The following is a 27316-nucleotide window of genomic DNA, read 5'->3' on the forward strand; positions in this document are numbered from 1 at the left end:
TGAGAAATGCTGGCCAGGGTTGTCGACTCCCATTCGTGTTGGACAGGTTTGGCAGCAAGAGCTGAAATATCGATGTGAAACGCAACTAAGGACTTCTCACGACATTTCCGCTCTCGCCGCCAAAGATGAACTTTATGAAGGATGGAAATTGGAAAACTCAAATTGAGAGGGTCAAAAATGTAAATAAATGTGGAAGAGTGCTGAGGCAGGAGCAGAGGTGAGCAATGTCACAATGAGGAAGTGTGCACTTTTGATGATGGAAAGTGTGCACTCTTGATGAGGGCAGCATGGTGGTTAGCACTGCTGCCTCACAACGCCACAGACCTGTGCTGCGATTCTCCCATTGCAACCCGCAACATTTCTGTCCGGTCGCGTTGGGAGACGCGTGCCTCCGGCCTTGAACAAGGATTCACGCATGTGCCGGGAATGCATGCGCATCTCCCAGAGCTGGTGAACTGTCGCCGGTCAGACCACGCTGGAAACCGGCAGGTAGGCAGGTAAGTAATTTAAATCTTTTTTGCATTTTTGAAATATGTTTATTAGCTCATTATCAGCACCTGAAATATCCCACCCCGCCAGGAGTACTTTATTCCGGTGGGGTTCAGACTAGTTCCCCATGTTCGGGGAACTAGCGGGAGATCCCACCGGAATGAAGGGGGGCAATTGGGGCCCCCCAGGGGGTCTGGTGGCGGGGGAGTGGTGCCCCCTGGGCATGGGCACCCTGGCAGTGCCAGCCTGTGCCCTCTGGCACTGCCCAAGGGACAAAGTGCCCATGCCCAGGGGGCACCTTGGCACTGCCCACCAGGCATCGGGCATTGCCAAGGGGATGGGGCCTACTGTGGGCGGGCCCAAGGGGCAATTGGTGGGGGTGGGAGGTCCCGCTACCACTCTGCAGACAGGATTGGTCTGGGATGGAAGGAGGGCAGTTATTGGGGTGGGCTGGGGGAGTGGGTGGTCTGCCGGGGTGGTTGCCTCCGGGGGGGGTCTGACCCCGGAGGGGGGGGTCAGCAGTGGGGGGGAGGGTTCTGCCAGGGTGAGGGGGCTGGGGGGATCACTACTGCTGTGGGGGGGGGTGGGGAGCGGTTGTGCATCGGGGTGCTCCAGGATTTCAGGTCTGGCCCGGGAATTGTTGTGGGGGCCACGATCGGGCCGTGGGGGGGTGGGGGGGGGGGAGTGCTGGAGGGGCAGCGCTGCGAGGGTCCCAAGCTGGCCAGCAAATGGGGAGTCTTACAGATCAGGGCCACTGCGCATGCGCAGAGTTCCGGAACTGTCAGATTCTGGCGTCAATAGGCCCCGCCCCCTTGGTTTTTAATGAGATTCACGATTGGGACCTCTGCACTGCACAGAGTGCAGAGATTCAGGTGAGAATCTGAACAGAGAAAACAGTCGGGATTTAGAACAGTTCTCCCACCAATTCAGCACTTTTGGAAGAATCGCGGCCCGGGTTCAATTCCTAGCTTGGGTCACTGTCTCTGCGGAGTTTACACGTTCTCCCCATATCTGAATGGGTTTCTTTTGGGTGCTCCAGTTTCCTCCCACAGTCCAAAGATGTGAGGGTTAGGTTCATTGGCCATGCTAAACTGACCCTTAGTGTCAGGGGATTAGGAGGATAAGTATGTGGGTTACGGGAATAGGGCCTGGGTGGGATTGTGGTTGGTGCAGATTCAATGGGCTGAATGGCCTCCTTCTGCACTGTAGGGATTCGATGAATTCTATGAAACAATGTGAAGTTGAGGCTCAGCCTGATCTAGAGCAAACCATGGTTTTGTACAGACTGCTTCAGCCTGAGTGAATGGGGAGGGAGACAATGTAATCGAGAACAGTTCTTTTTCAGTGGTATTTGGTGAGGATCAGCGTACTTTTACTATAATGTTTGTTGCATAAGATTCATGAGAAATAGTTTAGATTTTAACATGCGTACTCTAGTGAGAGATACATAATTCAATGATGTGTCTCAAATTCAACATTTATCTTGACATAAGACTCAGAAGTTGCGAACATGTTAGAGCTGAAATGTTTGGCCCTTCTGATGCACTTCCTGCCACATCCCTGAAGTAAGTGAGCTGGAAAGACAAGAAAGAAATCCAAGATGCATGGAGTCCTGAACTAAAACTGTAGTTTTTCTAACTGCTGATGCCTCTGGCTTATAATTTTGTGAACCTTAGGCACCAGTACATCACAAGCAGCAAACCCAATGCCCCATATACCTGCTGGAGGCAGTCCACTCAGCCTTCCTATTTCTGACCCTGTGGACTTTTCTGCCAGATTATCTCTTATTAGTCCTCTTCACATCTCCCTCCAGAATGCCCATTCAATTATGGACAGGATGCTTTCCATCCATGAAGGTATTACAGACAATTGCATTGACATCATGGCCTTAATGGAATCATGGCTGACAGCAATGACATCTTGGCCCGAGCCTGTACTCGTCTGGCACGTTCTCCTCCTTTGGGCATCTCACCTGTTCCATCCCTCTCACCTTCCTTTCAAAAGCTTCATTCCATACTGCCAACCCAAGTACAATAGATGCTTTCCTACTGAGATATCTTCACTGCTTTCCTCCTTCAGTCTCCGCACTGAACGACGTCTCATTCTTGGTGATTGCAAACTTCATCTCAAACTAATCATGTTCATTCTCCTCTGAGTTCACTGTCCTCTTATCCTCATTAAATTTCTCCCTCCATGTAAATGCCCCAACCCATTTTTAATGTTATGGCGTGCCAAGTATTCATCCAGGTACTTTTTAAAGGATGTGAGACATCCCGCCTCCACCACCCTCCCAGGCAGCGCATTCCAGACCGTCACCACCCTCTGGGTAAAAAGGTTTTTCCTCAAATCCCCCTAAACCTTCCACCTCTCACTTTTAACTTGTGTACTCTCGTAACTGACCCTTCAACTAAGGGGGACAGCTGCTCCCTATCCACCCTATCCATGCCCCTCATAATCTTGAACACTTCAAACAGGTCGCCCCTCAGTCTTCTCTGCTTCAGAGAAAACAACCTAAGCCTACCCAACCTCTTTTTATAACTTAAATGTTCCATCCCAGGCAATATCCTGGTGAATTTCCTCTGCACTCCCTCCAGTGCGTTCACATCCTTCCTATAATGTGACAACCAGAACTGCGCACAGCACTCCAGCTGTGGCCTCACCAAAGTTCTACACAACTCCATCACGACTTCTCTCTGCTTTTGTAATCTATACCCAACTGATAAAGGCAAGTGTGCCATCTGCCTTTTTCACCACCCTATTAACCTGCCTTTCCACTTTCAGAGATCTATGAACAAACATGTCAAGGTCCCTTTGTTCTTCAGAACTTCCCAGTGTCAGATCTTTCATAGTATACTTCCTTGTCAAATTACTGCTTCCAAAGTGTATCATCTCACACTTTTCAGGGTTAAATTCCATCTGCCACTTATCTGCCCATTTGACCATCTCGTCTATGTCTTCCTGTAACCCAAGACACTCAACCTCACTGTTAACCACCCGGCCAATCTTTGAGTCATCGGCAAACTTACTGATTCTACCCCCCACATAGTCATCAATGTCATTGATATAAATGATGAGCAAAAGGGCCCAGCACGGATCCCTGTGGTACACCACTGTTCACTGGTCTCCAGTCACTAAAGCAGCCACCTGTCACCACCCTCTGTCTCCTACCGCTAAGACAATTATGAATCCACCTTATCAGATCACCCTGTATCCCATGTGCATTCTTAATAAAGTCTCTCATGTGGGACTTTGTCAAAGGCTTTGCTGAAATCCATGGAAACTACATCAACTGCACTACCCTCATCCACACACTTCGTTACATGCTCAAAAAATTTAATCAAATTTGTTAAGCATGACCTCCCTCTGACAAGAACATGCTTTCCCTAATCAAACCTTGCCTCTCCAAATGGAGATAGATTGTCTCCTTCAGAATCTTCTCCAGTAGTTTCCCAACCACAGACGTGAGACTCATTGGTCTGTAGTTCCGAGGCTTGTTTCTACAACCTTTCTTAAATAGTGGGACCATGTTAGCTGTTCTCCAGTTCTCTTGCACCTCCCCGGTGACCAGGGAGGAATTAAAAATTTGGATCAGACCCCCTGCAATTTCCTCCCTTGCCTCCCACAACAGCCTGGGACACAATTCATCTGGACCTGGAGATTTGTCCACTTTTAAGTCTGCCAATAGCCCCAATACCTTGTCACTCTCTATAATAATTTTTTCTAGAGCCTTACAGTCTCTCTCCCTGAGTTCCCTAACTACCTCCTCATTCTCATGGGTGAAGATAGATGTGAAATATTTGTTTAACACCCTACCAATATCCTCTGCCTCCACCTACAGATTTCCCCCTTGGTCCCTAATGGACCCTACTCTTTCCCTGATTATCCTCTTCCCATTGGTAACCTATAGAATATCTTAGGATTTTCTCTACTTTTATCAGCCAGAGCTTTCTCACATCCCCTCTTTGCTTTCCTAATTGATTTCTTAAGCTCCATCCTGCACTTTCTGTACTCCACTAATGTCTCTGCAGACTTATTCCTCTTATATTTGTTAAAAGCCTCTCTTTTCCTTCCAGCTCTATCTTTCCAATTAAATGCATTTTTATATGGAGTATATACCTGTCTTTTTGTAGCTTCGACACTAACTCTTCTCCCCATCTAATTGTGTACTGCAATCTCCCAACGACTAACAAAATCTTCCTCATACCAGTGTAGTAACAGAGGAATATATATATATATATTATATATCAAGGGTCTGACAGAATTGCAATAAATGTCTACTCTCAGCTCCAACTAAGGTTCGATCCCATCACAGGACATGTGCCCTTGCTCCTGATTGGCTCAGTTTCCCATGTGGCCTTTTCATAGCGTCCGGCCCATTCACATGGCCCTTAAAGGATCACCCCCTTAAAGGGGTCACTTTACCACAGTAAGCTTTTCCTCCTCATCCTTCTTGACTTGTCTGCAGCTTTTAACATGGTTGATCACACCAACTTCCTCCAACATCCCTCCACAGCTGCCCAGCTGATTCAAATGGCTTAGCCCTTTGTTTCCTTTACTGATGGGAAGCCTTTAGTTTCAGAAATGTTTATTTTCTTCACTTCCCAGCTGTTAAGCTGCTGTTTTCAAGTTGTTTGTCTTTGACTAGATTTGTACATTAGCAACCATTCCAATTCTGATTTGCTGCTGGTCTCCTCAAAGTCAGGCAACAAAATGTGATGGGAAAAATGTGATGGAGGGGTTAGCACAAGAATTAAGTGTGACACTTGAATGAAGGGACTTAACAATGTTGAGACCACATCAAGGAAAAACTACCATAAAAACTAGACAGGAACTTTCCACTTGATTACGATTCACATCATCCTTCTATAAGTATTAAGTTACACAAATAAAATCTAACTTTGTTGATTTTTCCCCCTCATTATCGCAGATGCAAATGCATTCTATCCCTAAACCAGTACATTATACATAAACACATTGAAGTTTATCTCATGCCTAATGTATGTGACTGCTTATCTGCGTGATCCGTCCCTACTTGACTTGTCCCCATTGTGATATAAACAGATTATTCTCCATGATTATACAGTCATTTTCTCATAGCATCAAGCTTGCTAAACAAAAGAAAGGGCAAATCTGAACCAAAAACAAGAAGCATTAAATGTCGGAAGCCCACGGCAAAATGATTACAGAAAATTCAGCAGCTCCCTATCCCAGATTTCAAAGATACATTTCAGAAAAAGGAGAAATGGTGGAAAGAATGGGTCCACATTGCAAATCCAGCAAACAGATGGAATACACGGGGAAAGGAAAGAGCATGACATGGGGAATAACTTAGTCAGCGGTAGTAAAGACCCAAGCAAATCCTAGACATGCTTCATCGCAGAAAGTAAATCAATGTGCTTGGAAAAATTACGGCCGAAAATTTGCAGCCCAAATCAGGTAGATGTTTTGACAAATAAACAGAAGGATAAATGTAAAGGAAATTATTGAATAGGTCTGCATTTTCCCTGGACTGTTTCCTTCCAATGTGCACACCAACATTCAGACTGAACAGTTTTCATTTTATTTTTTCTTAAATCTTGAAGCTTCAGTCTGTTGGTTATCACTCACCCAACATCACTAAAACAGGGCAGCTGGCCATTGTCACATGCAGCACACTATTAAAAAGAAGTGGAATGAACCTCTATGATGCCGTATCATGGATAGAAACCACAAAATTCCAACTCTGGCTCAGACCATGTGTCAAAATAATTCTCCTAGCTATATTCTATATTTATCTTATATTCTGCTTCATTATATGTTTCTGCTTAAAACCACAGACTCTGCATCTGGCGTTATCTGTGAAGTTAAAAGGGAATTATTTCAATAGAAGAAAGTTCAACAAATATTTCTTTGTTTGAGCTGCACTCAAGAGTTCTGAGAACCAGTTTCTTTCAATTGTTGTTGAACATAAGCAACTCATGAATCCATGACAAAAACTATTTATGTGGGCCAACAGTGCCTTTCTTTGTTAAGTTTTAAAGCGACACTATCTTTATTAGAAAAAATGTCAAAACCCATACAATGTACTGATATAAATCATTTAGATGCACTACCATGTCACCTACATGTGATCCATTTGTGAAACGAATGCATGGTTTTCCTGCCTAGCTGATCTCCTCAAACGAAGGTCTGTAAAGCCTTACTTTAAGGATAACCCAAATGTAACAACAGAGCCTCCTGACCTAGAAAAGCATATTGGAAATTCAAGCTGTGCCTACTTTGCGAGGCTCCAGTTTTCTGTCCATTAACATTTGTCTTCACGTGCTAATTATATTTCAACAACTATACCAGTTCTTGACAACAAAGTCTAATTTCCTGATAGCGTGTTTTTAAAAATAATTTCTAAGAGAAAAATCTTTGATTGTAAAAATTTACAGCAGTGACTAAGATAAAAATGCACAGCAGAAAGAAGCAATATTTGCCAACTCAATCATCAGCCACTAGCTTCACTGCAATTAATGTTTCCAACTTTTTAATGTAGGTGATTTATTGAAAATCTGCATCACTAAGGTAAAGTTGACGGTGTTTTTACAGGCAATTAGAAATCAGATTGTTTAAGAAAATTCCGAATGTTACAGTTTCTAACAACCAGAATAAGGTATCATAGAAGGCGGCATCAGAATGGTTTCAGAAATAATGGTTAATGTCTTATCAATCTATTGGTACAGTTGAAGAGGAAACAAAGCCAATGATTGACAATAATCTAGAAAAATGTAGTTTATTTTCAAAATTTTCAAAAGGCACTAAAAAGATTCCACTGCCGCCAGTAAGAATAGTTGAAGATTATGGAATAAATGGCAAACTATTAATGTGGAATAAAGTCCCCAGAGTCCCAGATGACCATAGGCTGTTCTCCCCTTTGAGAGGAGAGCTGACTGGTGGTGATTTAACCTGAAGAACACCATACCTCAGGCGAGGGGCAAGGTTGAGAAGGCAGGCCTTAATGAATAACCTCAGCTGATACAGGAATTGAACCCACGCTGTTGCCATTGCTCTGCATCACTAACCAGCTGTCCAGGCAACTGAGCTCAACTGAGTTAACTAGGGAAAGAGTAGGGCTCATTAGAGACCAAGGGGGCAATCTGTGTGTGAAGCCGCAAGACATTGGAAGGGTGTAAAATGAACACTTCTCATCTGTCTTCACTCAGGAGGAGGACGTAGGTACAGAGTTCAGGAAACTGAGCTGTGAGGACCTTGAGCAGTTTGACACAGGAAGTGAGAAGGTATTGAAGGCATTGACAGGCTTAAAAATGGACAATTTCCCAGGCCTGGATGAATTGCATCCCAGGCTGCTCTGGGAGGCAAGGCAGGATATTGCAGGGTTTCTGATGCAAAATTTTAATTCCATTCTGTCCACAGGGAAAGTGTCAGAGGATTGGAGAATGGTTAATGTTGTTTCACCTTTCAGGAAGGGTGGTAGAGACGAACCAGGAAATTACAGACAAGTGTGTCTCACGTCAGTGGTAGGAAAACTACAGGAAATAGCAACAGGCATAGTAGTAACCCTAATCAGCACCCTAGAAGACAAAGATAGGGATGATCATCACTGAACCTAGAAAACAGGTGGAAAGATGGGTGGAGCATTATCTTAAACTCCATAAGATGGAGGATGTTCTCACTAAAGCAGCACTTTTCTAGACTTTCCCCTCATGGGGGAGCTGGTCACCGAGTTCACCATAGTATTTCACCATTATTGATGGTCTATGACCATCTTGTCAGAGATAAAGCTCCAGAAAATGATAACATTCCACCTAAAAACAGCTAAAATGCAAAATCAGCATTGATGCAGCATCTTCATGGACTTTAGTGTCTCTGGTAGAAGGAAAGATTCGTACCTCTAGACATGTGTGGTGCAAAAATAGTCATTTTGTACAAAAACAAAGGGGATCTCAACAATTACTGAGGCATCTCCTTGTTAAGTATTGTAGGGAAGTTCTTTGCTCGCATTGCTCTGATTAGATTGCAGACCTTAGCATCATGTATCTACCTGAGGCTCAGTGCACCTTCATGGCTGGCAGATTGACAGTTAACATGATTTTCTCACTTCAATTACAGAAGAAGTGATGTGAGCAGTGCAGCACATTCTACTTTGCCTTCATAGACCTCACCAATGTCTTTAATCTTGTTAACTGCGGAAAATAGTCTGCCTGCCTGGGCTTTTGGGCAACATTTCATCTTTCTGTGAGAACATGCACGGTCTTGTCAGTTAAAATGGAGCATCATTGGAGTCTTTCAACATCAGTAGTGAGGTGAAGCAGGATTGTGTCCTGGTGCCAACTCTCTTTGGCATAGTTTTCTCCATGCTGCTGCTTAGGTAGTGGAAACATTGATGTAAAAAATACATTGATGTTGTTGATGAAACCACAGAGTGAAGAAAAACTTGGTAACTCAGATTTGGGATTTAATGGAAGGAGGAGGCAAACTGGATAGTGGTGACAATGACTGAACTGCCCCTGACTGTCTCAGTGACTTGCTGAAAGGACAGAAGTGGGAGTTATGGAATATCAATTCCTTCAAGCAGCAGCAGCAAGCCTTCAGTCAAAAGAGTAAAAGCATCAATAAGGTCTCTGTAGGTCCAGCATCAGATGATATTCTCCTGAAACAGGGAGTAAAAGAGTCCATTGCAGACTTTGAGACTATTCTCAAAGCCTTTTTCATGCATTTAGCCCAAAATGAAACTGAGTAATGGAACAAACACATTTTAAATATGGGTCCCAATGACCTGGGAAATCAATTGAATTACTTCTCACTGACGTATATCACTTAGCTAATTCTTGTGGATATGATGTGTTGAAGGATAAGCTAATCCATGATTGCATAGCTGTTGGTGTCCAAGATGTCTGTCATTCTGAAGACCAAAGATGACCTTTCTATCAATTCTGAAAGTCGTGGCAGAAAGGGCCTTTGGCAGTGGCAGTGCACTAGAGCAAAGGTTGATGCAGCAACAAAGTGCCTCGCATTGATCCAAACAATCTTTTGACAATAAGAATGATCATCTGGTATCCCATCAGGAACATGTACCTGATGTGATTAACTATTTAGAAGATGACAATATGCACAAGATGAAGAGCAATGAACATATGTTTCACACCATCAAACCTTTAGTAAACCTAGGTACCATCACATTATCTGAAGTATTTGCCAGGATTCATATGATTTGCCTAAAGAATGTTGGTAACTATTCCATATTGGTTAAGATTGACACAGGGGCAAGTGCCAACATACTACCTCTGTAGATTCTAAAATACATGATTCCACAGACATGGTAAGTCATGGCAAAACTTATGACACATCAACATTCAGCATTCAAAAGTTTGCTTATTCCAAGTGGGGGCTTCATAATCCAGGAGTGCAAGTACATCAATCCTGGGTTTCACAGATGTTCTACATCATGCAGACTAAAGGCTCAGTGATTGTAGGTCTATCAGTATGCTGTGACCTCACATTAGTTACAATCCATGGAATCGGTCAAACCTCATATGGCAGATCAATCTCAAACTACTACTATCACCTCAGTTGGAGGTCATTGAGGTTTACAGCATGGAAACAGGCCCTTCGGTCCAACTTGTTCATGTTGCCCTTTTTTTTTAAACCTCTAAGCTAGTCCCAATTGCCTGCATTTGGCCCACATCCCTCTATACCCATTTTACCCATGTAACTGTCTAAATGCTTTTTAAAAAACAAAATTGTACCCACCTCTACTGCTACCTCTAGCAGCTTGTTACAGACACTCACCACCCTCTGTGAAATAATTGCCCCTCTAGACACTTTTGTATCTCTCCCCTCTCACCTTAAACCTATACCCTCTAGTTTTAGATTCCCTTACCTTTGGGAAAAGATATTGACTATCTGGCTCATCTATGCTCCTCATTATTTTATAGACCTCTATAAGATCACCCCTCAGCCTTTTGCACTCCAGAGGAAAAAGTCCCAGTCTATCCAGCCTTTCCTTATAACTCAAACCATCAAGTCCCGGTAGCATCCTAGTAAATCTTTTCTGCACTCTTTCTAGTTTAATAATATCCTTTCTATAATAGGGTGACCAGAACTGTACACAGTATTCCAAGTGTGGCCTTACCAATGTCTTGTACAACTTCAACAAGAGTCCCAACTCCTGTATTCAATGTTCTGAGCAATGAAACCAAGCATGCTAAATGCCTTCTTCACCACTCTGTCCACCTGTGACTCCACTTTCAAGGAGCAATGAACATGTACCCCTCGATCTTTTTGCTCTGTAACTCTCCCCAATGCTCTACCATTAACTGAGTAAGTCCTGCCCTAGTTCAATCTATCAAAATGTATCACCTCGCATTTATCTAAATTAAACTCCATCTGCCATTTGTCAACCCACAGGCCCAATTGGTCAAGATCCTGTTGCAATCTGAGATAACTTTCTTCACTGTCCAGTATGCCACCAATTTTGGTGTCATTTGCAAACTAACCATGCCTCCTATATTCTCATCCAAATCATTAATATAAATGACAAATAACAGTGGACCCAGCACCGATCCCTGAGGTATACCACTAGTCACAGGCCTCCAGTTTGAAAAACAACTCTCTCCAACCACCTTCTGTCATCAAGCCAATTTTATATCCATTTAGCTACCTCACCCTGGATCCCGTGAGATTTAACCTGATGCAACAACCTACCATGCAGTAACTTGTCAAAGGCCTTGCTAAAGTCCATGTAGATAACATCAACTGCACTGCCCTCATCTACCTTCTTAGTTACCCCTTCAAAAAACTCAATCAAATTTGTGAGACATGATTTTCCACTCACAAAGACATGCTGACTATCCCTAATCAGTCCTTGCGTCTCTAAATGCCTGTAGATCCTGTCTCTCAAAATACCTTCCAACAACTTACCCACCACAGATGTGAGGCTCACTGGCCTGCAGTTCCCAGGCTTTTCCCTGCAGCCCTTTTTAAACAAAGGCACAACATTTGCCACCCTCCAATCTTCAGGCACCTCACCTGTGACTATCGATGATTCAAATATCTCTGTTAGGGGACCCGCAATTTCCTCCCTAACCTCCCACAACGTCCTGGGATACACTTCATCAGGTCCCGGGGATTTATCTATCTTGATGCGCTTTAAGATTTCCAGCACCTCCTTCTCTGTAATATGTACACTCCTCAAGACATCACTATTTATTATTTCCCCAAGTTCCCTATTCATGCTTTTCTCAACAGTAAATACTGATGAGAAATATGTTCATGACCTAAAATTGAAATATCCAGAATGTGTAGATAAAATTAGCAGTTTCAAGTGGGCTGCAACATTATGCTTGCAGAAGAATGTGGTTCCGTCAACTGGCCTAGCACATTTTGCACAACACAATATCAGCAGCAATAAAAAGAAAAGGAGAAAGGTTCTACACTACAGAAACTGTGGGATACCATTATTGAAAGATGGCCTAATTCAATTCAGCTTGTCCATTTGTGAGACCATTTAGGCCTTCCCGGATGAGTTAGGCATTGAATTGACTTAATTTGATTTATTATTGTCACATTTATTGGTATACAGTGAAAAGCATTGTTTCTTGCATGCTCTACAGACAAAGGATACCGTACATAAAGAAGGAAAGAAGAGGGTGCAGAATGTAGTATTACAGTCATAGCTAGGGTGTAGAGAAAAATCAACTTAATATAAGGAAGGTTCATTCAAAAGTTTGATGGCTCTTTTTCGCGACAGAAGAAGGTGGAAGAGAGTATGTCCGGGGTACATGGGGCCCTTGATTATGCTGGCTGTTTTTCTGAGGCAGTGGGAAGTGTAGACGGAGCCAATGGATGGGAGGTTGGTTTGCATGATTGACTGGGCTTCATTCACGACTCTTTGTAGCATCTCCCAGGAAATCATTTTTAAAGGCAGCCTCATCATCATACCAAACTCTTTGTGACCTGATACTCTCCAATAACTTCATCACTCACACATGGGTATAGATTGGACAAGAAGACTTGCAAGAGAGACAGTCCATTGGCTGGCATGAACAATAACACTGAAGTCAGACAAAGACTCAAGGCAGAAACCAATGACCCTGAATAGATAGACATAATCCTTGAATTGAATGAAAGCTGCCACCGATGCTTTCGATGAAAGATTAAACAGGCTGGAACTTGCTTCTTTAGAAATAGAGACTTAGAGGTGACCTGACAGAGTTACGAATGGGTTAGACTGGGTAGATGTCATGGGAATGATTCCACTTGTAAGAGATTCCAAAACGAGGTACCAGGATAAATGGTAGTTGCTAAAAAATTAAATAGGAATTGAGGAGAAATGTTTTCATTCAGAGAATGGTTAGAACATGGAACTCAATCCTACAGGAAGTGGTGGAGGTAAAGCCCTTATATGCTTTCAAAAAGGAACTAGATTAGTAGAGTAAAGGGAATAGAAAGGTAAACTGAAAGGCTGAGATGAGATAAATGGAATCAGTGGTGCATGTGGACCATAAATACCATCATAGAGCAGTTGGGTGGAAGGACCTGTTTCCATGCTATATATTCTACAATTCCATGTACTAACTTTGGAGGCTTATAATATATTAGTTCTACTGGAGTTCAGACTTAGATTTGAAGAAGGCTGTGAACAATAGGATTAACAGTCAAACATTTGTGGGAGATTAAAAGAAAACAAAACTGGTGGGTGGTAGTGTTTGCAAAGAACTCAGTCACATTGTTAGCAAACACGCGTGTCCTTGGGATTGTGTCATGCATGCAATTAAAAAATAGGAAGAACAATGATACAATTTCATGTGCTTCAGAGCAGCAAACAGTGGAAATGAGACTTAATGGCCTGGATTTTATTGACACAGCTGCCCAAGGCTCCTAAGATCACACCTGAGGCCAATGGGCAATGCCGGTCTGCGGGCCTCATCTGCCCGTTTCGGGGTGGCCGTGCCGGTAAAATCAGGGCCAATGGGTGGAATTTTCTGATTTTTTTAACATGCCTCTGGCCTGTGGAGATGCTGGTGCTCCAAAGGTAGAGTAAGAAACATCAGTAAGGCATGTCTGCATCACTCCTTGGATTGCAAGGCTGACCGGAGGAGGCCCAATGTCTTCATTCTGAGGAGATTGTGCTGACCCTCTGAGGCAACCAGGTCAACATTGCGAGGGTGGCGGCTGCAGTGGAAACCTTGGTGCAAGATGTCTGCCCTGCACTGATGGAGGGCACAAACTGCATGCTGTAGGGCATGAACTCCATGGTGGAGAGTGTGAACTCCATGGTGCAGACACTTGTGTGCATCCACAAGTGTCAGCAGCGAAGGATGGTGGGGCTTCTGGATCTCACTCCAGCTGCCCCGCTATCCTAAGGAGGACTATCCTAAGAAGCCCTCTAGAACCCATCGGGAGGAGGAAAGGCTGGTCCATAGCCTGGAGCCTTTCACTTAGGAGACTCTGGGAATGTTCAGTCCATCTGACTCCCCTCCTTCTGTGACTGTTCCAGCTCCAGTTTCACACAGCAGGAGGGTGGCACTACCACACTGCAGCACCCTGAAAGCATGCTGAGGGCCTTCATTTCCCAGTGCTCCAGAGAATGCCAGCGAAGGTCATCACAGACAACAGGGCATTACAAAGAGAGGGATTCCTCCATCTCTGCTGTGGATTCTGGGAGGATACCAAGACGTAACGGTAAGGTTAGAAAGAAGAAAGTTTAGTTGTATGGAGTGAGCGCCACAGTTGTGATGAGAGGCAACCGCTGCTCTCCCATGATACAAGCTATGTCAGCTTTCAGTGAGCAGTGCCAGCAAACAACTCAGCAGGGGCCATCTCTTTTGATTGGCTCTAGTGGTCAACCTGATCCTGGGCATCTGTGAAATGTTAGACTATCAGGGCATCCCAAGTTCTCTTCCCCCCTTTAGCTCTCTCCACTGGATGATGGCCTTTCATTGCCTCCTCCAGGGCTACCTCATCAGAGGAGATATGCCGCTCATCCATCTCCTCCTAGGTCAGCTCACTGCCCCGTTGAAGCGCCAGATTGTGGAGGGAGCAGTATTCAAGGATGTGCACGACCCTTTGGGGACTATATTGCAGGGCCCCAACTGACCGGTCCAGGAACCAGAATTACACCATTAACATCCCAATAGCATGCTCAACCAACAGGGCGACAAACAATGTGTGCCCACCTAGTTTATGAGGTGGCAATTCCTGGAGCAGATGGCACAGATAAGTTACCATGCCCTTTATATGTGGAGTCTCCTCAAACACTGGTTCTAACTCAGCTCCAAGAAAGTTAGGCACCGTTTGTAAACTCTGGCCCAGGCAAATGCTCTCGGTCACTTCCATTCTTGCTGCAGAGTCCTGACGCTGTCGTTGGAAATCCAGATATCAATACCTTCATTGTCTTTGTTGCCTCATGTCAAGAAGGATCATAGCCAGTTCTACTGGCTCCATCTCTCTCTTGCTGTACTCACTGCTTGGGAAGAAAGAGAAAGAGTGAAAACTGTGCAATCTGACCCTTTGCCCAGCCAAACCCAGGAGAATCCTTCCCATGATTTACAACCTCAGGGTGGATGAGCTTCAGAGGTGGTTTCCCTCCCCTCTCAGATTCCTTCCACTCTTAGGGGGCAAAAACATTCCCTTTATGAGATAAGCCACTTTCCTGCCACCCATCCCTGCCCACCCACACTCTCACTGGTTCTCTCCCCCCCACCCCCTTCATTAATCCCAGTGCCAATCTGTCTTCCCCACCCTTCACTGACCCAGTGGTACCTGGTTTCTAAAGCCCCCTGCAATACACCTCCCTCCCCCTCCCCCCACCCACCCCATGGACCTGTGACACCCATCACCAGCGCCCTCACCAACAGAAGGCTGGCTCCCCCTCCCAATGCCCCCATGCTGCCAAGTATCCTCTCTCCCCTTGGAGTCTTTGGTTGTCAGTGCCAAGCTGCGGTTACCTCTGAAGTCCCTTTCTGAAGTGAGGTTGCCAGGTTCCTGTTTTTAACACATAAAACAGAAAATGCTGGAAAATCTCAGCAGATCTGACGGCATCTGTGGGGAAAGAATAGAGCCTCATTTCAAGTCTAGATGACCCTTCATCAGAACCCTAATGAACCATAGACTCCAAGTGAGGCTCTATACTCTCCCCATAAATGCTGTCAGACCGACTGTGATTTTCCAGCATTTTCTGTTTTTGTTTCAGATTCCAGCATCCGCAGTATTTTGCTTTTATCCTATTTTTAACAAACTGTTGTAAAACCTACCGGCGTGATGTCACGATGCTGGGGGCAGATTGTCGAGTATCAGAGAGGTTACAGCAGGACTGCCCACTAATGATATATAATAATGATTTCAAATATGTTTGTTGACCTATCTGAGTGGGAACCTCATTCTGTCAATGGCAGGGGGTGGGGGACAATCATTATGGGAAATCTCACATTCCTAAATCTCTTTTTTTTGACTGCGCCAATAGTTTGCGTCCCCGACTCCATTTCCGCCCACAGCCAACGGAAGGGTAAAATCCCAGCCATTGAGATGTGCAGACAGTTACATCAGAAAAACAATGCAATAGGACGCTATAAGTAATGTCAACTTTCTCTCTTGGCATACTGGAATCATGGTCAGAGTAGAGAACACTTTTTAGAATTCATGAACGTCTCTGGCTCAAAAAGGAAAGAAATATTGCATGAATTAATTCTAATAACTAAAGTGAGAGTTCTGAAACAATGGAGGGATAGTGATTACCATTACAGACAGGAGCGACGGGCAAACAGAACTTCTTTCCTCTCATCAACTATCCATGAGCAGAAGGTGTTTTGAATTATTTTTATAGCATGTTGTGGTGTGTTTTCCCAAACTCTCAAGTTAGTGTGATCCAAGTTACTAATAACCTGCAGCAAACACATGTTCTGCTCAACTCAAAATGTTAGTGCGTTCACATTCAAAACATTGCAGACTGGGTGGGGGGGGGGGGGGGGGGGGGCGAGTGTGGCTGGGGGCTAGTATTTGCAATGTCCCATTTCACTATACATACACACTGTAAGGGGGATTAGAAAAAAAAAAGTTTTACAATTTGGGATACTAACCATACAAAATCACAGGATTGTATAATAGAATCATAGAATACCTACAGAAGGAGGCCATTTGGCCCATTGAGTCTGCACCAACTGTCCGACAGAGCATTTTACCCAGGGCCTATCCCCGTAATCCCATGCATTTACCCCGCTAATCCCCCTAACCTACACATCTTTGGACACCAAGGGACAATTTAGTGTGGCCAATCCACCTAACCTGCACATCTCTGGAGTAGTTCACATGATGATCAAAGTCCAGAGACAAAAGCCTATGAGGAGTTCTTTTATGTAGGACTAGCTACAATTTCAGCTAGCTAAAGACAGGAGTTGCAGAGTTTACCTTATAGTTGGAGCTGATAGCGCAAGATGAAGCAGATACACAGAGACTGGGTCGGTTCTGCAGGCAATGATAGGAAATCATCCAGCAGAGGCAGGCTTCAGGGTTTACAGCTCCAGGGACCTGGGTTCCATTCTGACCTTGGGTGGAGTTTTCACATTCTCACCATGTCTGCGTGGGTTCCTCCGGGTGCTATGGTTTCCTCCTACAATCCAAAGATGTGCAGGTTAGGTAGATTGGCCATGGTAAATTGCCCCTTAGTGTCCCAAGGTGTGTAGCTTAAATGGGTTAGCCATGGTAAATGTGTGGGATTACAGGGTTAAGGCAGGGGAGAGGGCCTGGGCAAAATACTCTGTCAGAGTCAGTGCACACTTGATGGGCCAAATGGCGTCTTCTACACTGTAGGGATTCTTTAATTCTAAGAAAGAGCAGGCTGTTGTTTAGCCTGGAGTTCTGCTTCTTGATGGTTCACCTGTTGAATGTTGAACAGCAGACTGAGAATTTCTCCATTCTCAAAGAAGAGGTAGACTAATCAAGATGTAAATGAGATCCATTGTTCCCTCAATGGTCTCCTTTTGAAATGAACCTAGACAATCACACTGGTAAAATGAGCTTTTTAATGGCTCTGCAGACATAATGGTTGGAATTTTCCAGCCGTTCGCACCCCGCCACTGCTGCAAGTAAGGTCAGAGAATTTGGCACTCAGCAAAATCCCCATTCACTGCAGTAGGACCAGAGAATCCCGCAAGTGTGAATGGCCAGAAAATTCCGGCCAGCGAGTTTTGATCTGTGTGTCCCCTGGTCTCATGATTGTAATATGCTTACAATTGGATATGAAAGTCCACGATGATGAGTGAATTCTTTTGTTCTTAAGACTTTGTTGGTCATGTGACTTGTCACAGCTGTTTTTTGGTTCAGCAGACAGTCCATTGTAAAAATAGCATAAAGAATACACAGTTCTGGATTTCTTTTCATGTTATATCAGCACAATACTACACAGTTATCTCCAACATCAGAAGATATGAAGATAATAAGGAAATGATTGCTTGAATGGAAAAAAGAGAAAGTTTGCTGAGATAATCTGGCTCAAAATGACTGTGATGTGGAGATGCCGGCGTTGGACTGGGGTAAACACAGTAAGAAGTCTCACAACACCAGGTTAAAGTCCAACAGGTTTATTTGGTAGCACGAGCCACTAGCTTTCGGAGCACTGCCCCTTCATCAGGTGAGTGGGAGTTCTGTTCACAAACAGGGCATATAACAAACTCAATTTACAAAATAATGGTTGGAATGCGAGTCTTTACAGGTAATCAAGTCTTAAAGGTACAGAAAATGTGAGTGGAAAGAGGGTTAAGCACAGGTTAAAGAGATGTGTATTGTCTCCAGCCAGGACAGTAAGTGAGATTTTGCAAGCCCAGGCAAGTCATGGGGGTTACAGATAGTGTGACATGAACCCAAGATCCCGGTTGAGGCCGTCCTCATGTGTACGGAACTTGGCTATCAGTCTCTGCTCAGCGACTCTGCATTGTTGCGTGTCGTGAAGGCCGCCTTGGAGAACGCTTACCCGAAGATCAGAGGCCGAATGCCCGTGACCGCTGAAGTGTTCCCCAACAGGAAGAGAACACTCTTGCCTGGTGGTTGTCGAGCGGTGTTCATTCATCTGTTGTCATAGAGTCTGCATGGTCTCCCCAATGTACCATGCCTCAGGACATCCTTTCCTGCTTACCTGTAAAGACTCGCATTCCAACCATTATTTTGTAAATTGAGTTTGTGTCTTTATATGCCCTGTTTGTGAACAGAACTCCCACACACCTGATGAAGGGGCAGTGCTCCGAAAGCTAGTGGCTTGTGCTACCAAATAAACCTGTTGGACTTTAACCTGGTGTTGTGAGACTTCTTACCAAAATAACTGAGCAGTAAATTTGGCAAGCGCGTCCAAAGTTTTATTTCAGGGAGATCTTCAGAGTATCAGATAGATAAAGTTCAAAACAAACCAAAGAATAGTGCCCCCAATTAATTAAGTTCCCTGCATAAGTAGTGATTAAAACTAAACTGCAACTCAAAAGATAAAGTTGGAGCTAATAATACCAAAGAAAATCATAAACAGTTGCATAAAAAAGATTAAAAGGAAACAAGAAAAAGTTCAACAGATAATTTTTAAGTGTATAAAGAGTAAAAAGGAAAGTATAGTGCTACTTGAGCACGATGGATAATGAAAGTCTGTGGAGATATTAAATATTTTGCCCTGATTCTTATAAATCATAGTAGAAGTAAGAATGGGGTATGGATTATTAGAGACAAGTGGAGAAAAAGAAAACGAGTCACAAGACACTGATGGAATGAACCTAAGTTCCAGCCACAAGGGTTCAAACCACCTTAAAAACTCAAAGCACACTAAAGCACTCGTAAGTAGCTAATGTAGCAGTTTCTTTATTATGCTTGAGGTGTCAATGTAGGACAGTATTTAATATCTCCACTATCTTTTAAAATCTTTTTTATGCAACTGTTTGTGATTTTCTTTGGTATTATTAGCTCTAACTTTATCTTTTAAGTTGCAGATTAGTTTTAATTACTACTTATGCCGGGAACTTAATTCACTGGGAGCACTATCCTTTGGTTTATTTCATACCCACTCTATCTCATACCTTGAAAATCTCCCTGCGATAATCTTTGGACGCGTTTGCCGGATTTACTGCTCAGTTATTTTGGGCCAGGTTATCTCAGCAAACTTTCCCTTTTTTCCATTCAAGCATAATTTCCTTATTATCTTCATATCTTCTGATGTTGGAGGTAACTATGCGGTATTGTGCCAACATAACGAAAAGAAATCAGAACTGTGTGTATCCACGCTTAATTCTTTATGCTATTTTTACAATGGACTCTGCTGAACCAAAAAGCGGCTGTTACAAGTCACATGACCAACCAGGAGTCTTGGAGAACTATAAACTTTTGAACTATAAACTGTAATTTTTTAACTTTGAATGATTCTACACCGATTTCAGTACGAGTTTTGGTATGACCTCTTCCAGGTTGTCTTTCAAAATCGGAAATGTTCCATTTGTTTAACATCAGTGCTCTGGATATGAGACACATTAGGAGAACTGGGCATTAATCAATATCTCATTTGGTTTAATTTGAGATGTTCCCTTTGATACCGAGGGATCAAGCAATTCCAATCAAACAGTAGATCATTGCTGAATTATCCATTTAAATTTCAGGGTTTTAAAACAGCAAATGCCAAATTCAGAGATGGTTTAAAAGATCCAATTTCCATCCTACTTGGATACACATCCCGTGCTGTTCTCAATTTCAGACCTGCTCCGTTAGTGAAAGGAACGGGGCTGTATTCAGAAACCAATGAATCCCGAGCAAAATAAAACAAACAAAAAATAAAACAAAACTTGAGTTGAATGTTCTTTTAACCTTCCTCAACACCCCCCCCCCCCCCCCCCATCCATCCCATCCCGCGGTAGAATTTGGGTTAAGGTCATATGTAGAAACGGTAACAAAAAAGTTTCTAACGTCCTGTCAACTCAAAATCCAAGATCAAATAATACTTGTGTCAGAACGGACACAATTCTTCAATTTGGATACCTGAAACCTCAAATCCTTCACTTTTGTTTTGGGGGGTGGGGGATAATCTGCATGTGTTATTCGTCCTCTGGGAGCTTCCCATTGCTCATTAACATTCTGCAGATTAATATTTAACCTGGGTGGGACATCCTGAGGCCAAGACAGTGTGCGCTGGACGCAGTTGCTTTCAGGGAGAGAACTTCTCTAGCCACATAACATTTTTTAGGGAGAGGGTGACAGATGCACCAAATGCAAAACATGGATGATGAGGAGAGGGCAAGGAAGAGGAGATGCCTGAGTGGCAAACATGTGGCTATCATCGTGGCCGGGGCGCTGGTGGCTGTGGGGCTGGCGGTGGGGCTGGGAGTGGGTCTCAGCAACAGTGGCGGCGGTGCGACGGAAGACTGTGAGACGGGGGACGGCGGGGGTGGGGGCGGCGGTGGCGGGACCAGCAGCCCGGGCACCCCGCCGCCCTCCACTCCGGCTCCGAGACACTGTCCTCCCAGCTTGAACTCGGCGGGGCCGTGGGATAACTTTCGCCTGCCCGACTACATCAACCCCATCCATTACGACCTGGAGCTGAAGCCCGATATGGATGGCGGGGTGTACACGGGCAAGAATGTGATTCACATCCGCACCAGCCGAGCCACCAGGTACCTGTGGCTGCACATCAGGGGGAGCAATGTGACCGCGCCGCCCCTCCTGCAGCAAGCGGACAACTCTTCCCGCCTCCTGCCGCTGCGCCGCTGCTTCGAGTACCAGCCTCAGGAGTACCTGGTGCTCGAAGCGGAGCAGGAACTGCCCGCCACCGGCCCCGGACAATCCTATCGCCTCACCTTGGAGTTTGAGGGCAGCCTCCTCGGCAGCTTGGTCGGCTTTTACAAAACCACTTATGTGGAGAGTGGAGTCATCAAGTAAGTTTATTTTTGTTTTTGAATCCTCCCCCCCCCCCCCCCCCCCGCAATTTAATGTGAGGCATCTCTGTGTCCCTCAGGCTTGTTTCTAGGATGGCATGTGGCGAGTTAGTTTTATGTGGAAAGACCTCCCTGCACAGCTTTTAGTGAATTTGGCGCTACGGGATGATGTGGTGGATTAAAGGGCAGTTTTGCAGCAAGTTTTGGTTGCGCCACTGAGGCGAGACGGTCAGTCTGCCCACTGACACCTACTAACGTTATTGTCATTATTAACATTAAACTCTGGACACCGAGAGCTTTCATCCAAGGATCGTGCGAAGATTGATTTGCAGTGGGACACTCAGACCCATTCTCAGGTTTATTTAGCTTTCACCTTATAACTTTCGCCTTATTTCCCTCATCGGCTGCATTATTTTCCTGTCAAAATAACTGAGGCCAATGGTGCTTGCCGCTATTTCAGTAACTGATGCAACACTTTCCGAGGCAGATTGAATGCCAGTACCCAAAAGTTGCTGTGTGAGTCACATTGCTCTGCCTTCAGCTTCTCAGAAACTGCAGCATTTCGCTGCCTGCTTCGCCGTTGAACGCTTTGCAGTTGCTGTACGCACCTTTGAACGAAACTCCCCTCAGATATTTGGCGCTGGGACATGTCTCACTTTGCCCCTTCCACCATGGTGGCCAGCTCTGCTCAGCGAGGGCTGTCGGAGAGCATGTCAGGGCAGCCACAAGATGTAGCTGAAAATGATGTGCCAACCTGGTGAAGTTACAACCAGGAGTATACAGCAGAAGCAGCGTGTTATATAGACAGCGTTAAGTGATCCAACAACCCGATGGATCAAAGTCGAAGTTTAGGCATTCTGCCACACTCAGTCATTTACGTTGAGCCCCCTCCACACGATGGTGTGCCATGGCGGCGTATTTCTTCCGCCAGAGGCACGGCCTGAATTATGAAGTGCAGCTCCTGCATATCAATCTGGGGCACGTTTCGACCGCCCTGCAGGAGTTGCCCCTCTTTTACCAGGACCTCCCCACTGTCTGGAACACGGTCGCCTCACGACGCAGCTCTCCGCCGTCAGGAGTAGCGGCTCTCGTGCCAGAGCCACTGCTCAGGAATCCGCTCCTCCAGCCATATGACTTCAGGTGGCTGGCGGCGAGGGGGGCTGTGGATGCCGGGGTGACCAGGATCAGGGACGTGCTGGATGGCAGAGGGGCGGGCTGGATGAGCCCCCGCGTGCTGGCTGAGTGCGCGGGGGTGTCTCCGGCGCGCGGCCAAAGCCATCCAAGACCTTAGGACGGTCGTGCTCGGCCCCGAAAGTGCACGCGATCTCGAGGCGACGCATGTGTGCGGTGGGATCCCGCCCGAGCGTTCCCCTGCTCGGACGGAATTCCACATTGGCCCAAAGCCTCAACCCCCCTCCTCGGGTCAGGTGCCCCACAGCATGAGCCGCCTCGCGGAAATGTCCTCTGTGCCTTTTTCTACCGCGTGGAGGCGTTTCCTGTACGGTCTGCTGCTGCACACCTTCCACTACTGCGTCCTCGCCTGTCGCCCGGATACACCTTGGCGGGCCTTGTTGCCATCGGGCGGTGGAGGTCCCCAGTGGAGGTCCCTCTACGGAGGGATCTCCCCCAATTACATCGGGGACCTGGGGTGGAGGGTGATGCTCGCAGCAGTTCCGCACAATCGTAAGATTCACTGGTTCACGGGCTCCGAAGCTTGCCCCTTCTGTGGCCTTGTGGAGTCCGTGGACCATGTCTCTGTTTTGTGTCTTAGGTTGCACTCCCTTTATGTTTTCCTCAAAAACCTTTTATTGCTGTTTTGTTTTCACTTCAGTCCCACGCTCCTGATCTACGGACACCTGGTGCGGAGAGGGGTGGGTCGGGATGGCGACCTCCTCCTGAACCTGCTCCTGGGCCTGGCAAAACACGCCATTTACAGGTCCAAGCAGCGGGCAATCGAGGGGGCTGTCCATCCTGACTGTCTGCCCCTCTACCGCGGCTACGTTCACGGTCAGGTGTCTCTGGAGAGGGAGCATGCGGTGTCCACGGGCACGGTTGATGCCTTCCACGCCCGTTGGGCACCGCAGGGGTTGGGGTGCATTATCGACCCTAATAATCACATTATGATTTGATGTTTTTAAGTTTCCTTTGTACTTTGATTTTTGTTCGGGCTGTTCCCCCTCCTTTTGGGGAGCTGCCCCTTTTACTTTGTCCTGATTTAATTTGAGTTTGTTTATTTGGTTTGACCTTAAAAGAGGCCACACTCAGTCATGAATGCGGGTTGGGGTTTAAGTAAGCAACTAATGTGCAGAGGAAGCTCCATGAATATCACCACCTCAGTGATGGTGCAGTGCAGGACATGAGTGCAAAAGATGAGATTGAAGTGTTTGGCAACTGTCTTTAACCAGAAGTGTCAAGTGGATGATCCATTATTTGGGGTCCCCACCATCAAAGGTACAAGTCACAGCCAGTTTGATTCAGACCAAGTGATATCAAGAAACAGTTGAGTGCACTGGATACAGCCATGGTGCCTGACAGTAACTCAGTTGTTGGCTGCTCCAGAATTAGCCACGCATCTTCATCCCTGGGTTTTGCCATTATTTAATTGTCAGCTTGGATTGAATGTGCTTTGTGGTCTGTTCATCAGAGGGACCAGCCATATTGAACCAGAGAGAGTATCTAGAGAAAATACTTAAAATGTAATGATGATATAATGGTATAAAGTTAAAATCGGTGTAAAAAGACTTGGGTCAATTGAAGACATGTCAGCATGGATTTGCAAAAGTGGATAAATTTTAATAGAATCTTTTGAGGAAAAAAACCCAATAATGATTAAGGAGCTGTGGATATTGTGCATATGGATAATCAAAACGCAGTTGATAAGATGCAAGTTAGAAAGATAAAGGACATGTAGCAGGAAGAGAAAGCCCAATAGATCTGACCATGTGCTGACCATCATGTCATGAAGCTTTTTTGAAGCTGCCAGGGTAATCTATTGACTAAAGTCAAATGGACCAAACTCCTCTTTGCTCACAGGGTGATGGTTCTCTTCTTAAGGATGAAAATGCAATACATCAAGGCTGGAAATAATACTTTGAAAAACTCCTCAACTGTGAATTACAATGGGAGCTGATACTCTCCAGGTCATTCCCCAGCATCCTGTGGTAGAATCCATGGGTGAACCAGAAATCTAACGGAATGAGAAGCAACAAAGTCTGTGGCCTCAATGGTGTTTCAGCCAAGGTCTTTAAAGCTGGCAGACTTTTGCTCTCATCCCGAGTCCATCAACCGACAGATTTTGGAAAAGCGCCAAGCACCCCATCCTCCCCTTCCCCGATTTTAGGAATGCAGCAATTGTAAGTTTCTTCAAGAAGGAAGTTAAATCATGCTGTGGAAGCTATCAGACTATCAGAGTATTTCCCTGTTCATAAGCAGGGAAAATCCTCACACGTTTTCTCCCGTATCTCCAGGAAATCCTCTTAGGGGCATGGTGTGACTTTAGAATTTCATGGGGAACCTCCGTACATGGTTCTTGTTGCCAGTCAAACCCAAGAGAAATGTTGAACAAAACCAGGAACTCCTCTTTGCATTCATTGATCTGACCAGAGCATTTGACTCAGTAAATTATGAGATGTTGTGAATTGTGCTTCAGAGATTTGGATGTCCAAGAAAATAGAAACATAGAAACCCTACAGTGCAGAAGGAGGCCATTCGGCCCATCGAGTCTGCACCGACCACAATCCCACCCAGGCCCTACCCCCACATATTTACCCACTAATCCCTCTAACCTACGCATCCCAGGACTCTAAGGGGCAATTTTTAACCTGGCCAATCAAGCTAACCCGCACATCTTTGGACTGTGGGAGGAAACCGGAGCACCCGGAGGAAACCCACGCAGACACGAGGAGAATGTGCAAACTCCACACAGACAGTGACCCGAGCCGGGAATCAAACCCGGGACCCTGGAGCTGTGAAGCAGCAGTGCTAACCACTGTGCTACCATGCCGCCCCTAACCACTGTGCTACCACCAAAATGCTTCTGCTTTCATTGTGTCAGAATCACAGACTAATATCTGTATTCTATCAACGTATATATGAATACAGCTAGCTAAACCAGGCACGTCCTGCTTAAATGGTTGTCCTGATGATGGAGACTTCTAAATGCAATTAATCTAAAGACGAATTTTGGAAGATTTCAAGTGGTGGGACTAGGACTATTTATTTTAGCAGCTTGTTCCATTGTGGGATTATTTTTGGGAAGAAACGTTGTTGATATGTCTTGGAAACAAATGGGGCGGGTTTTACATCCTCGCTTGAGCGAGACGGGAAATTTCCACCCGAGGTCAACAAACATTTCCGTTGTCTGCCCCTTGCCCACTCCAATTCTGTGGCGGGCAGGGCGGTAGGATTCTGGCGATGGTCTTTGTAGTTTGTGTGGATGGCCACCTCGTGTTTTGTCATTGCCGGAGGACACCAGGCAGAGGTCTATTTGAAGTTTGTGGGGCCCTGCTCTCACCTTCATTTCTGCCTCCCATCCCCTTTCCCACTCTCGCCCCACACAACACAAAGGCAGAAGACACAAAAATTCATAAATTGATTACTGCTTTTTAACTTGTAAAACACGCCCGTGTGAATAATTTCCCTATCACAAACTCTCCCTCCCTCCATAATGCAACCCAGACCTCACACACTCTCCCTCCCTGCAGGTCCGCAATCCTGGCTGACCCCCTCACACACTCTCCTCCCCCACACCCTCACACTCTTTCCCCCGACTCCTCGCATTCTCCCCATCTCACTATCTTGCTCACCTAGGTCTTCAAGGCAGCCTGCTGCCTCATTCCTCATCTCCTCATAGTTAAGGCTTGATTCGAGCCATCATGCCTCGCTGTTGTGGCCTAGGTCGAGTCGCAAATTTGTTTGCCTTACCTGCTCGTGGCTTCTTTCAGCGGTCACGCCTTGCTGTTGCTAGCCTGGCCTGCTAGTACCGGAGCCTGATACAAACCTGCTCAGCTGTTCATGGTGATTGCAAACATTAGCAGCTTCTCTTCGTTGTTAACCATTCGTACAGTTCATTACCAGTTTTTCAGCTCTTTCAGACTCACCAACCAGAGACTGAATTTGCTCTGCATTTGCTTCTGATAGGAGCCTATCAACAAATGCAGGTTCATCAGCCTCTGATTGTATGCCCAGTGCACCGGCTTGGCGCAGCGCCTCACTATTGGCTCAGGGCCCTGAGCCTAGGCACAGCGAGTTTCATTGTAAGTCTGCCTCTGGCACCAGGCACTTGTTTCTGTTGATACCCTCCAGTCCATTCCATGTTGTGTAATATGTGGTCAATCTGTTTTTCTCCTTCCTTTGCTGTCGTCATTCCAATTCCAAGTATTGATCAAGGATGTGACACTGGTGTATTTCCCATGCTGAATAGTGCAGAATTGTGCAGCACGCCTTTAGATCACGTCAATCTTATTTATAACTCTCGCCATACGAGGATCCCACACACAATTTACATACTCCAGGATTGGACAAACAAGTGCTTGGTGAGCAGTAACTCTGATATTTTTGTCACAATACTGAAGATTCCGCCTCTGAATATCAGGCCATGTTTGTTTTGGATGTTATCTGCTGAACATGGAATCCCCATTCAAATTATTTTTAAGATGAATGCCTAGGAATTATTGTATAAGCACCTGTTGAAGAATTTGATTACAAAACATAAAGCTATCTGTCGATGGATCCTTTGTGTTGACAATGCACATGACACATCAATTGTTGGTCTGAATGCCATTGGTCCTGCCATTTTGGCAATTCCAGACAATCCTCTTGTAGTCAATTGATGTGATTTTGTTTCTTTCCCCTTGATGCATAAACCATGCAGCCATCTTCAAATAGTCATACCCTTTTTAAACATTTGTTGGGAAGGCCATTTATGTATATTCAGAACAGTAAATGTCTCAACA

General features: G+C 45.3%; 1 protein-coding gene across 2 annotated transcripts in view; it reads left to right on the forward strand.

Moving 5' to 3' along the window:
- The first annotated feature begins 242 nt into the window (after window positions 1-242).
- The window catches only part of enpep (glutamyl aminopeptidase), an 82064-nt gene continuing 54990 nt past the window's right edge, over window positions 243-27316 (forward strand). Inside the window, exon 1 of one of the 2 annotated variants that reach the window (XM_078213336.1) lies at window positions 243-497. In XM_078213336.1, the coding sequence (XP_078069462.1) occupies window positions 277-497 (221 nt within the window). In that variant the 5' untranslated portion in view covers window positions 243-276. Of the gene's footprint in view, window positions 498-20637; window positions 21363-27316 lie in introns of those variants that run through there. The other variant, XM_078213244.1, reaches the window with a different exon arrangement.

This window comes from Mustelus asterias, chromosome 1 (genome assembly GCF_964213995.1).
Source record: "Mustelus asterias chromosome 1, sMusAst1.hap1.1, whole genome shotgun sequence".
Lineage (NCBI taxonomy): Eukaryota > Metazoa > Chordata > Chondrichthyes > Carcharhiniformes > Triakidae > Mustelus > Mustelus asterias.